Raw genomic sequence first — 14324 nt, forward strand, 5'->3', positions numbered from 1 at the left:
CAAAATAACTGATGCACATTTAGAAGTAGGCTAATATTCTTATGACAGTTGTGGTAAAATGTGGTTTTTTACTGTTGATAATCTGGACATGTTGAAAACATTTGTTTTAACAGTACATAAATATATATATATATATATATATATATATATATATATATATATATATATATATATATATATATATATATATATATATATATATATATATACATATATATATATATATATATATATATATATATATAGTGAGGAAGTTCTTTCTCAAGAAAGAGATCAGAAGAAATCAATTTATTAATGGTAGTATCGGGCAGACTTTATCACTATTACTTACTTTAACAAGACATTGACTTTTAATTTATATAAATCAGCTTATCTTCATCAAAGAAAAGAGATGTAAATATTATCTCTCATTTTGACTGGGTAAAAAGTATATAAATAAATATATATTAAAGTCTCAACGTCTATTGAGATCTGCTGCATGTTTGTTCTTATCAGAGAGGCAACATTGGAATTTTATTTAGCTGTGACTAGGTATTCAAAATTCACTCAGGAGTAACATATGAGGACCATAAAGGATTAATGATTATGTAGAGCAGATGCACTTTGGATTTACTGTAAACTATGTGCCAGGTAACATTGGTAACATTAGTAAACATTCAGCTCAGTTAATCAAAGCTGCCTGTGTTCTACTTTCAGAGCTGATTTGATTCATCTTAAAGATTTGATTAACTATCAATCAATCACTGGAATGAAGCTGACAATACACCAACTATTAAAACATCTCTTTGATTGATTTTGTATTTTGATGTAAGATTTTTTTGTAATGAATTCATTATTATTATTATGAAGTAATGAAGTCATTATTGTATTCCTTTGAGTTTGTGTGAAACACTTTCCAGATGGAAAACAAACGCGTGATTACTAAAGTTTTTAACATTTCCTTGACAGATTTTTTGAGCACCAAAATATATTTACGTCCTATAGTGTAAATGAAACATGAAACATAAGAACATAAGAGTACTCCACTGCTGTGAGGCCACAGGTTTTAATCCATACAGCCTTCAAATTCTACATATGCTTGAGGAAATTTAGCCACACTCCCCTGGAAGAAACAAAGAGCACAGTGTGTGTGTATGAATGTTCCTAGAACAGGGAGGGATTTGATGCCGTGCATTTGGGTGGAATCTTTCCATTGCTTAACATTCCTGTGACAGTAATTATTTGTGCAATGTTTTAATCAACATATTTTCAAATAATTTGACATAATGTAATCTACATATAGAAACTGCCTGCCTAACAGCAGAAGAGATATGATTCTGTACATGTTTGCGAGTTTATCAATAATATTGTGGAATAAGCTACAATGTAAAATAACTGATTTCTTGAACAGAAAGGGGCGTTGCTGTTTACTGGTGGAGTTGTTGTTCATTATTATACAAGAGTTAGTCATTCAATAGAATATACTCCTTCTTCTTTCGGCTGTTCCCTTCAGGGGTCGCCACAGCGAATCATCTGCCTCCATCTATTTCTATCCTCTGTATCCTCTTCTCTCAGACCGACTACCTTCATGTCCTCCTTCACTACATCCATAAACCTCCTCTTTGGTCTTCCTCTTGAAATCCTGTCTGGCAGCTCTAACCTCAGCATCCTTTTACCGATGTATTCACTCTCCCTCCTCTGAACATGTCCAAACCATCTCAACCTGGCCTCTCTAACTTTGTCTCCAAAACATCTCACATGTGCTGTCCCTCTGATGTACTCATTCCTGATCCTATCCAATAGAATATACTCCAATTTTCATAAATACAGCTCACAATCAGCTTATACATACGAAGGAAGCAGCTAATGTCATGTAACAAGAGTGATTCAGTGGCAGCTGAATGAGGAGCTCAAATCTCCTGTGATGCACCATACGGGAGTGCAGAATTATTAGGCAAGTTGTATTTTTGAGGATTAATTTTATTATTGAACAACAACCATGTTCTCAATGAACACAAACTCATTAATATCAAAGCTGAATATTTTTGGAAGTTTTAGTTTTTAGTTTTAGCTATTTTAGGGGGATATATGTGTGTGCAGGTGACTATTACTGTGCATAATTATTAGGCAACTTAACAAAAAACTAATTTATACCCATTTCAATTATTATTTTTACCAGTGAAACCAATATAACATCTCAACATTCACAAATATACATTTCTGACATTCAAAAACCAAACAAAAACAAATCAGTGACCAATATAGCCACCTTTCTTTGCAAGGACACTCAAAAGCCTGCCATCCATGGATTCTGTCAGTGTTTTGATCTGTTCACCATCAACATTGCGTGCAGCAGCAACCACAGCCTCCCAGACACTGTTCAGAGAGGTGTACTGTTTTCCCTCCTTGTAAATCGCACATTTGATGATGGACCACAGGTTCTCAATGGGGTTCAGATCAGGTGAACAAGGAGTGTAGCGGCCCTTTGACGTCGAAGAATGAGGCAGAGAGTTTCTGACGGGTGCTCTTTGTTTATTTTTTCTCAGATGCAATAAAACACATTGCTGAAGTGTTCATGGTCTCACTTCTTTGTTGAACAGTTCTCTCTGTGCACCATAACAATAGCATTGTAGCACATGGCACCGTAAAACTACAAAGAAAAACAAATAACAAAGAAACAAAACATAAATTTCAAGGAAAACACACTCCACCAAACATTCACAATATAGACAAACATTCACTACATTAACTACACATTTAACACCGTCCAAATTAATCCACAAATATTACCAAAGAAATACACGAAACCAAAGTAAACATACCTCGCTCTGCTTGCCAAAGGGATACTTAAGTTTGAACCCGTTTCCCAAGTTGATGTTAGCTTGAGAACAAACGTGAACAATTGTGAACTGCCATTACTCTGTTTCCTGTTTACTTATATACGTTTATTGCCCCCTAGTGGTGGTGCAGAGCGAAGCAATTTAAAGGGGAAGGTCATTACACTCCCACCAAATCATGTTAAAATTAAAATTTCATGTTATAACACCAAATCATACATGATTTTAAATTCCAATGACCCTTTTCAACACAAAAATACATAAATAAATAACAACTACCCTTGTGCTAACCCTAATTGCGTAATGCAAGAGTGTCGTCTGCATTAATAAATCATTCACTCTCAAGTAGAACCACTAATTTTTGAATTGGTCGCTCAATGACTGAAGGTTTAGTGTGGTGCCCTAACTTGCTTTTCAGTTTTCGTTCTCCTGTTAGAACTTTAACTCGTCGGACCAAGCCATCGCTCCCTTGAATGACCTCGACAACTCGACCTAACTGCCATTGGTTCCTGGGCAACATGTCATCTTTGATGATGACTATGTCATTCACCTTGAGATTACGTCGAGGTACATGCCACTTCTGTCGTGTGGAAATATTCAGAAGATACTCTCTTTTCCAGCGACTCCAGAACTGTTCAATTAAGTACTGGACTCTGCGCCACCTTTTTGTAGCATACATGTCTTCCTTCAAGAATTTCCCAGGAGGAGGAAGAGCAATCTTAGATTTCATTAAAATAAGATGGTTTGGAGTTAAGGGTTCCAGTGACTTGGGGTCATTTATTCCATCTATAGTTAATGGTCGACTGTTAACGATAGCCATTGCTTCGTAAAACAATGTTCGAAGGGACGAGTCATCAAGTCTACCTGGGCACTGAGAAAGTGTAGCATTTAATACATTTCGCACGGTCCTAATTTGGCGTTCCCAGACACCACCAGAGTGACTGGCTGACGCAGCATTGAAGATGAACTCACACTGATTCTCACCAAGAAATGCTTCCAGTGTTTTAATGTCACATTCTTTAAGAGCTTCACGAAGTTCATTTCTAGCTCCCACAAAATTTGTGCCACAATCACAATAAAGTTGACGTACAGCTCCCCGGAGGCTGATGAAACACCTTAGAGCATTGATGAACATATCCGTTGACAGATCCTCTAACATTTCGATATGGACGGCTCTTGAAGAAAGGCAAGTAAAAAGAAGACCATACCTTTTATACTCCTTTCGACTTTTCTTTATGATAAATGGGCCGAAGCAGTCCATACCAGTGTAGCAGAAAGGGGCAGAGGCTTCAGTCCGTTCTTTAGGAAGCTCCGCCATTTGCTGCTCCTCTACTGGACGCCTGAGCTTTCTACATTGCACACATTTGTAGATCAACTTAGCTACAGATTTACTGCCGCCGATAACCCAAAATCCATTTGCTCTGAGTTCCATGAGTGTTTGATACCTTCCTTGATGACAAATTTTGGCATGGTAGTGTGTCAAAATGAGTTTAGTGATGTGGCTATCTTTTGGCAAAATCACTGGATGCTTGACCTCTTCACTGAGAGAAGACTGCTTCAACCTTCCTCCAACACGAAGAAGACCTCCTTTCAAGACTGGATTGAGATGGAAAAGCGAACTTGATTTCTGAAGAACGTTTCCTCCCTGAATTGCTCTGATCTCTTGGGAAAAAGCCTGTTGTTGAATGAGCTTAATAATAACCTCAGATGCCCTTTCATGTTCTTCTACAGTTACAATATCCTTAAGACCTTTCTGTCTTATGGCTAGCCTTTTTATTCTAGCAATGACATTGATGAGGGTTCTCCAGGATGGAAATTTACCAAATCGTTCAAGAAAGTCCGAACTAACACCCCCTTTGGTCACAAATGCTTGAACTAGTCTAACTTCAGGGTCTCCCACAAGTAGATTATTTGAAAGGTTGGGAGTTGGACACACATCTTGTTTCCATAGAAATTTGGGTGCTGACATCCAGTTTGTTGAGGATATGTCTGAGACCAGAAGACCTCTAGAAACATGGTCTGCAGGATTTTCAGATGTATTAACATAATACCACTGGCTTGGACTTGTGATTTCTCTAATTAACTGGACACGATTTGCAACAAACACATGAAATCTTCTGGCTTCATTGTTAACATATGCTAATACAACCTGCGAATCAGTCCAAAAGAACTCTTGATCGATCTTCATTTCCAGTTCGGCCTTTAACATAACACTCATTCTGGCAGAAACTACGGCAGCAGACAATTCCAATCTCGGAATACTTTTGATCTTGGTGGGTGCAACTCGAGCTTTTGACATTACAAGACTACAGTGTACTTCCTCTTTGTCGTTCTTAAATCTAAGATAAGAACATGCACCATACCCTAGGTTGCTTGCATCAGAGAAATGGTGCAGTTCTGTCCAGATTATGTTACTGAAAGATGGTGGATGATAGCATCTTGGAATGCTAAAATCTTTCAAGTCCTGAAAACTACTTTTCCACTCTTCCCACTGTAAGAACAAATCATCAGGAAGAGGATCATCCCATCCAATATTTCTACGGCACAGCTCCTGTAAAATACATTTTCCTTTCAAAAGGAAGGGAGCGACAAACCCAATAGGGTCAAACAAAGAAGCAACAATGGACAAAACACCCCGACGTGTGGAAGGCTGATCTTTCAGTTTGATATCAAAACCAAATGTGTCATCTTTCATAGACCACTGAGTTCCAAGAACAAGTGTTCCAAGAGTTACTTCAGGATTCAGGTTAAGCAATTTGGTAGTTATTGCCCACTCTGAAGAATCCACACAGTGAAGAACTTCTTTCACATTTGAATTAAACTTATGAAGGCGTAACCCTCCATGCTTGCACAAGGTTTGCGTTTTGACAATCAACTCTTTCGCTTCCTGTATCAGTGGGACTGAAATCAAGCCGTCATCAACGTAAAAGTTCTTCTTCACGAATGACGAAGCCGCAGGACACTCAGATTTATACTGCTCTGCTAGATATTTGAGACCAAAGTTGGCACATCCAGGAGATGAAGCAGCGCCGAAAAGGTGTACAGTCATTCTATATTCTTGGGGTTCTCCTTCCAAATCTCCTTTCTCCCACCATAAGAATCTCAAGTAGTTTCTTTCATTAGGAGGAACATGGAATTGATGGAACATCTTTTCGATATCGCATGTCACGGCAACAGCTTCCTTCCGGAACCGGCAAAGTACTCCCACCAACGAATTGATCAAGTCTGGACCAGTGAGGAGAGTGTCGTTCAGAGAAATGCCACAAAACTTTGCAGAGCAGTCGAATACCACCCTCAACTTGTCTAACTTATGAGGGTGGAAAACACCATGATGTGGTATATACCACACTGTTTCTCCATCACATATTCTAGGAGCCACCTCTGCATCCCCCCTGCTGAACATTTCTTCCATGAAGGCCTTATACTCATCATAATACTGTTGGTTTGACTTCAGCTTCTTCCTTAAGTGCTGCAACCGTATCATAGCAAGCTTTTTGTTATTAGGTAATGAAGGAGGACTGCTGCTCTTGAAAGGAAGGGGCAGTTGAAAATGTCCATCTTTTTTTTGTTTGATGTTATTACTAAGAAGACGTATAAAACGAACATCTTCCTGGGACACATATTTGTCCTCATAACTCTTTTCATTGAAGTCTGACTCTAATACCTTTAAGACCTCATTAGCTGGTGGAACTGATATTTCTTTTGCTGAGACTCGATGAACGAAACTTTGACTTCCTTGTCTATCCAGGTGGGGATTACAAAGACCTATAATACTCCAACCCAGCTCTGTTTTCTGTGCAAAAGGCTCATTTTCATTGCCGATGATGACCTCTAAGGGTGCCAAAGCTGAAGGACAATCATATCCAATCAACAATCCTATATCACAGCTCTGAAGTGGTGACAACTCATTGGCTATATGCTTAAGGTGAGGCCACTGCAACGCAGTCTTTCTGGTTGGAATATAAGCTTTATCCACAGGAATAAAATCACATGTATAGGCTTGCTGAATTTTAATACATTTCCCACCTTGGAGTCCTCGCACTTGCAGACGACCAACCCTTCTACTTGTAGTGACTGTATCTGTGGTCGTCATAGTACTAAGTCTCAACTTCACTGCTTCACTGCTTACTTGGAACTCATCAAGAAAATCTTTCAAAATAAAAGTTGTGTCGCTCTGTGTATCAAGTAAAGCATAAGTAAGGATCTCATTATGTGGCTCCTCCACTGTTGAAATAAAGACAGGAACAATACTAGAGGTAGCAGACTCACGTTGTGTTACTGCATGAGACATAACCCTTTGAACTTCTTGACTCGCGTTCACTCCTGTAGGGGTAAAATCTATTCTTGATACCTTCAGAAGCCCTTTGTCTTTATCTTCGTGCAAACAGGTGGGATGGCGCAAGCTACATGTGCCACAAATATGCCGTCTTTTGCAGTCTTTAGAAATGTGCCCCCTTTTCAGACATCCAAAACAGAGATGATTCTCACGAATAAAAGACCTCTTGTCATCCATGGGCCTTTCTGCAAAGATAGGACATTTTACAATACTATGTGCTTCACTCTTACAAACAGAACATAATGTCATCTTAATTTCTTGTCTTGTTGAATCTTTAACTTGAGCCTTTGTGTTAAAGGCTTTGGCTCGTTTGGGAAATCTCTCATCTGGAATCTTAGAACTCATGAGAAGTGGAGAAGTAAAAGGACAGCAAGCCATCTTAGACTCCTTCTGCAAGAACTCTACAAATCTCTTAAAGCTTGGAAACTCACCAGTCATATCCATTTCTTCAACCACAATTTTGTTCCATTTACGCACAATCCACTCTGGTAATTTCTTGAGTAGTTTATAATTTTCCTCACAGTCGTTCAGAATAGCCAAACCTTTAACATGTGGAATAGCTTCAACACAACCTTGTAGAAAGTCAGTGAACTCTCGCAAAGAAAGAGAATCATTTGCTCCCACCTTAGGCCATCTCATAATTTTTTCTCGAAAAGCTCTCTGAACAATGAACGGATTTCCATACCTCTCCTCCAGAACCTTCCAGGCGCCCTGGTATGCATCTTCGGAATTTCTATAAAAGAAACCTTCCACAGCTTTACGAGCATCTCCAGCCAGATAGGTTTTCAAGTAGAACATCTTCTCGCTTGCTGGAATTAATTTATGGTCAATAAGTGCCGTGAAGGACATTTTCCAATCAATGAACCTCAAAGGATCACCAATAAAAGTCATTGGCTCTGGAGCAGGTAATCGACTTATGCTTAGAGAGTTTGCTAACACTTTAGCTAAGTCCTCAGTCTCTTGAGTTGTCTTTACCTTATGAAGTGGCTGTTGGGAAAGACATTCGTAATCAACCTCTCTCCATCCCGACTGAGTTGCATTACCTCTCACCTCCTCATCTTCAAGGTTGCCCTCACAATTGTTGTAGGCCTTGACTCGAGCTGCGGCTACCTTAACTTCCTTTTCTGCTTGTAGCAGCTGCAGCTTTGACCTTTCTGCCTCGAGTCTTAGGTGCATGTCCTTTTCTTTCTGTTTCATCTCTGCTTGCATTCGTGCTTCGTTCAGCTTCCAGTCCTTCTCCATCTTAACTAATCGGGCTTGCTGATTGTGAATTTCTTGCATAGCCTTCACTTGCTCTACATTGGCTGCAAGGTCTGCTTCTGCATCGGCTCGCTTACTAGAAGCTTTGGAGGAGGTCTCTAATGCTGCTAATAAGCATTCTGAAGTCTGTGATAATTCTGAGATGATAGTATCTGTATTGGTGTAACCAAAGATAGATTCATACTCATCTTTATTTAATATCTGCCTTATTCTTTCTTTCACAACTTCCTTTTTATGGCTCTCATCTACAGTTTCAATTCGTTTGCTCACCAAATCACTGATTTCTTCAGTCAAAGTAGCACAAACATCTACTCTTTTAACGATTGCTGGCGTTGTAGTTTGATTGCGCAACAAAGGAGCATAATGCTGGGTAACTATATCGTGCCTAGTTTGAATGTCCCTTAAAATTTGTTCAAGCTCTTCACCTGTGCATAAAGTTTTCAATTTAGACCGAGTTTCTTTAGCTGTCTGCTTCCACAAGTCATAAGCTTTATTAAAAGCTTTCTCATGCTTTATTGCCTCCTGTTTATGCATCTCTAGGCCTTTCTCTGTACGATTTATTTTTCGAGAGCTCGATCTTGATCTAACCTGTTGCACTCCTGTAGAACTGTTTAAATCCTTATCAGGAACTGGGTTTTGACTTGCGTGTGCTACCGTTTGCTCAACTGTGTCTTCCATTTTGTCTGTCTACAACTTAGAGCATAAATTACTCATATCAGACATCTATATTGACACACATATTTCGCAAACAGAAATTAGTCAAACCGTATATATGCAACACAATTATAAATTGACATTCAAACCTTTACACTCATTTGTTAAGCATACCACAAACATAAACCCAGCATTAAACCATGACAGTCGATACTTTGTAAGACGAATACTCAAATCCATAACTTCACTTCAACAATAATCACCCTGTCGTTTATAAACTTAATATAAAATTCAGAAATGTTTACAAGCCACAAATCTCTTAAATTGTAAAAGTTTCACTTAATCAAGTCATTTTTTTTTTTTTTTTTCTTTCGTGAGTCCGTAACAACAACGTTAATTTGCAGTTACCTTAAGTCTTTCGTGAATAAAAGTGTTCCAAGTTGACTGTATAATATCGCAGTCCTTACGTGGAACCAGTCTCTTGCTGATGCGATGCACACAACAGTGACTCGAAGAAAGCTTTAGCTGCAGCGTCAGATCCCAGTCATGCAAAGAGACAACAGCCACGCGATGCAAAACGCCAGATGAAGCAGCGAGTTTTACTGTAGCGGCCCTTTGACGTCGAAGAATGAGGCAGAGAGTTTCTGACGGGTGCTCTTTGTTTATTTTTTCTCAGATGCAATAAAACACATTGCTGAAGTGTTCATGGTCTCACTTCTTTGTTGAACAGTTCTCTCTGTGCACCATAACAATAGCATTGTAGCACATGGCACCGTAAAACTACAAAGAAAAACAAATAACAAAGAAACAAAACATAAATTTCAAGGAAAACACACTCCACCAAACATTCACAATATAGACAAACATTCACTACATTAACTACACATTTAACACCGTCCAAATTAATCCACAAATATTACCAAAGAAATACACGAAACCAAAGTAAACATACCTCGCTCTGCTTGCCAAAGGGATACTTAAGTTTGAACCCGTTTCCCAAGTTGATGTTAGCTTGAGAACAAACGTGAACAATTGTGAACTGCCATTACTCTGTTTCCTGTTTACTTATATACGTTTATTGCCCCCTAGTGGTGGTGCAGAGCGAAGCAATTTAAAGGGGAAGGTCATTACAAGGAGGCCATATCATTAGATTTTCTTCTTTTATACCCTTTCTTGCCAGCCACGCTGTGGAGTACTTGGACGCGTGTGATGGAGCATTGTCCTGCATGAAAATCATGTTTTTCTTGAAGGATGCAGACTTCTTCCTGTGCCACTGCTTGAAGAAGGTGTCTTCCAGAAACTGGCAGTAGGACTGGGAGTTGAGCTTGACTCCATCCTCAACCCGAAAAGGCCCCACAAGCTCATCTTTGATGATACCAGCCCAAACCAGTACTCCACCTCCACCTCGCTGGCGTCTGAGTCGGACTGGAGCTCTCTGCCCTTTACCAATCCAGCCACGGGGCCCATCCATCTGGCCCATCAAGACTCACTCTCATTTCATCAGTCCATAAAACCTTAGAAAAATCAGTCTTGAGATATTTCTTGGCCCAGTCTTGACGTTTCAGCTTGTGTGTCTTGTTCAGTGGTGGTCGACTTTCTGCCTTTCTTACCTTGGCCATGTCTCTGAGTATTGCACACCTTGTGCTTTTGGGCACTCCAGTGATGTTGCAGCTCTGAAATATGGCCAAACTGGTGGCAAGTGGCATCTTGGCAGCTGCACGCTTGACTTTTCTCAGTTCACGGGCAGTTATTTTGCGCCTTGATTTTTCCACACGCTTCTTGCGACCCTGTTGACTATTTTGAATGAAACGCTTGATTGTTCGATGATCACGCTTCAGAAGCTTGGCTATTTCAAGACTGCTGCATTCCTCTGCAATATATCTCACTATTTTTGACTTTTCTGAGCCTGTCAAGTCCTTCTTTTGACCCATTTTGCCAAAGGAAAGGAAGTTGCCTAATAATTATGCACACCTGATATAGGGTGTTGATGTCATTAGACCACACCCCTTCTCATTACAGAGATGCACATCACCTAATATGCTTAATTGGTAGTAGGCTTTCCAGCCTATACAGCTTGGAGTAAGACAACATGCATAACGAGGATGATGTGGTCAAAATACTCATTTGTCTAATAATTCTGCACTCCCTGTATAGGTGTCTCATTCTCAATATTAACTTAACTGTGACTTTTGCCTCAATAAAATCCTAATTACTGCTAATTAATATTTAGTAAGGTAATTGTAACTTTAGATATTGGGTAGGATTAGGAATGTAGAGTAAATTCATGCAGAATAAGGGATTACAATGTGCTTTAAGAATAAACAGCCCGTAATATGCATGCTAATGAGCAACTTGAGAATTGGACTCTAAACTAAAGTGTTACCCAAATAATGTTTATTTTAAAAAGTCACTTATAGATGTTTCTGCATTTTAAACATTTTAAATGCAAACCCGATTCCAAAAAAGTTGGAACACTGTACAAATTGTGAATAAAAAAGGAATGCAATAATAAAATGTCATGCCAAATATTGGCTCATTTTGGATTTCATGAGAGCTTCACATTCCTAAAAAGTTGAGACAGGCAATAAGAGGCTGGGAAAGTTAAACGGACATATAAGGAACAGCTGGAGGAATTTGCAACTTATTACATTTACATTTAATAATTTAGTAGACGCTTTTATCCAAAGCGACTTACAAAAAGGGAGAGCAATAGAAGTAACGAAACAAACAAGGCCAACAACCTGCAAGTGCTGTAAGAAATCTCAGTTAATCGAGCACAGTACACAAACTTTTTTTTTGACAAACAAACAGAAAATTGAATTGGATAGTTAAGTGCTATTCTTTATTGGTCAGGTGCAATTGCAAAAAATGTGTCTTAAGATGTTTTTTAAAAATGGCTACAGGCTCGGCAGCACGAATTGAGATCGGCAGGTCATTCCACCAGGTGGGAATGATCCAGGAAAATGTCCGTGAGAGCCATTTCATGCCTCTTTGGGATTGAACCCTGAGGCGCCATTCACTCGCAGAACGCAAGCTTCAGGAGGGTGTGTAAGTCTGAACAAGCCAGTGGTTGCTTTGTAGGCGAGAACCAGTGCCTTGAATTTGATGCGAGCGGCCATTGGCAACTATTATTAGGTCAATTGGGTATAAAAGAGCCTCTTAGAGTAGCAGTGTCTCTCAGAAGTCAAGATGGGCAAAGGATCACCAATTCCCCCAATGCTGCTGCGAAAAAAAGTGGAGCAATATCAGAAAGAAGTTTCTCAGAGAAAAATTGCAAAGAGTTTGAAGTTATCATCATCTACAGTGCATAATATCATCCAAAGATTCAGAGAAGGGTCAAGGCCGGAAAACCATACTGGATGCCGTGATCTTCGGGCCCTTAGACGGCACTGCATCACATACAGGAATGCTACTGTAATGGAAATCATGGGCTCAGGAATATTTCTTAAGAAACATTTTCGGTGAACACAATCCACTGTGCCATTTGCCAGGAGTTTAGCCATTCGCTAAAACTCTATAGGTCAAAAAAGAAACCAAAAACATGATCCAGAAGCGCAGGTGTTTTCTCTGAGCCAACGCTCATTTAAAATGGACTATGGCAAAGTGGAAAACTGTTCTGTGATCAGACTAATCAAAATTTGAAATTCTTTTTGAAAAACTGGGGCATCATGTCATCCGGACTACAGAGGACAAGGACGCTCACTTCAGAAGCCTGCATCTCTGATGGTATTGGGTTGCATGAGTGTGTGTGGCATGAGCAGCTTACACATCTGGAAAGGCACCAATAAGAAGACACAAGAAGGATCGGGTACTGAAATGGTCAGCCTGCAGTCCAGATCTTTCACTCATAGAAAACATTTGTCGCGTCATAAAGAGGAAGATGCGACAAAGAAGACCTAAGACTAGAAGCCTGTATTAGACAAGAATGGGACAACATTCCTATTCCTAAACTTGAGCAACTTGTCTCTTCAGTCCCCAGACGTTTGCAGACTGTTATAAAAAGAAGAAGGGATGCCACACAGTGGTAAACATGGCCTTGTCACAACTTTTTTAAGATTCCATGAAATTTAAAATCAACTTATTTTTCCCTTCACATAATACATGTTCTCAGTTTAAACATATGATATGCCATCTATGTTGTATTCTGAATAAAATATTGAAATTTGTAACTTCCACATCATTGCATTTTGTTTTTATTCACAATTTGTACAGTCCTAACATTTTTGGAATCGGGTTTGTAGTTTCAAATGTACTATTTGTGCATGTCTTACTCAATCAGGCTGCTAGAAACCATCTTTTCAAGTGTGTTTCCATTAAGTGTGGACTGGTTGCGCTGGAAATGTATTAATTGGTGTCACTGATTCTGTGCCAGTGCCACAATGTATTGCTCTATGGCACTACTGAAAACATGACTGCAGCGTGTAAACTGAGTCACTGTATCAGCTCTATTTCAAATATAGATAGGCCTATATAGGTTTAAAGTGTTAAAAATACACCTCTAAATGTTAGAGGTTACTGTAATACTACATTTGCATTTATGTTCACGTCTGGCAGACATTTTTCCCCCAACTTGTCATGCTTAGCCTACATTAAGACATTGGCATTAAGCCCATGATGACCTTGGTTTTACTAACACACTGTCAGGCACTGTTAAAGGCAAAGCCATGCATTTCAACTTCTAGTCGTCTGCTTTAATTAATCATTAGCTAATGATTTATAAAGATATCATTATGTTATGACTTTACTTTTTGGGGCACATGACTTAACTATTGTGGTAATGAGTTTTGAATTAATTCTGAATTAGTTAATAGTCATGTGTCCCAACAAGTAAAGTCATAACATAATGATATCTATAATCATTAGCTAATGATTAATTAAAGCAGACAACTGGAAGTTAAAATGCATGGCTTTGACCTTGGAGCTTTCCGGTAGCTAAACTAGTAGAGCGTGGCGCTAGCTACACCAAGGTCATGGGTTCGATTCCCAGGGAAAGCAAGAAATAAAAAGAAATGACAATAATGTAAAATTGTGTTCCTTGAATGCAATGTAAGTCGCTTTGGATAAAAGCGTCTGCCAAATGCGTAAATGTAAATGACCTGATGTGGTAATTAATACATTAATTTACATTATTAGTTAATATAATATGTTATTAAGGAATTAATACATTATGACACATTTAACCATTTAATAACTAATAACTATTTAATGATTATTTAATCTATTAATCATGTAGAATGTTAATTAGTTGCTGATTTAGT

The 14324-nt window shown here is 38.8% G+C and overlaps 2 protein-coding genes across 2 annotated transcripts; both read right to left on the bottom strand.

Moving 5' to 3' along the window:
* Positions 1-1948: 1948 nt before the first annotated feature.
* Positions 1949-4501, bottom strand: LOC137092433 (uncharacterized). The gene is made up of 2 exons (XM_067456680.1): positions 2802-4501; positions 1949-2629 (listed from the first exon to the last, which is right to left on the bottom strand). Exon 1 carries the CDS (start codon positions 4246-4248, stop codon positions 3148-3150), a length of 1101 nt encoding a protein of 366 aa, XP_067312781.1. The 5' UTR covers positions 4249-4501; the 3' UTR covers positions 1949-2629; positions 2802-3147.
* A 2580-nt stretch (positions 4502-7081) lies between these two features.
* Positions 7082-9090, bottom strand: LOC137092100 (myosin-1). Its single transcript, XM_067456374.1, has 2 exons — positions 7316-9090; positions 7082-7136 (listed from the first exon to the last, which is right to left on the bottom strand). Exons 1-2 carry the CDS (start codon positions 9088-9090, stop codon positions 7082-7084), a joined length of 1830 nt encoding a protein of 609 aa, XP_067312475.1.
* Between the last annotated feature and the right edge of the window lie 5234 nt (positions 9091-14324).

Source organism: Pseudorasbora parva, chromosome 11, assembly GCF_024679245.1.
Source record: "Pseudorasbora parva isolate DD20220531a chromosome 11, ASM2467924v1, whole genome shotgun sequence".
In the NCBI taxonomy this organism is placed as follows: Eukaryota; Metazoa; Chordata; class Actinopteri; order Cypriniformes; family Gobionidae; genus Pseudorasbora; species Pseudorasbora parva.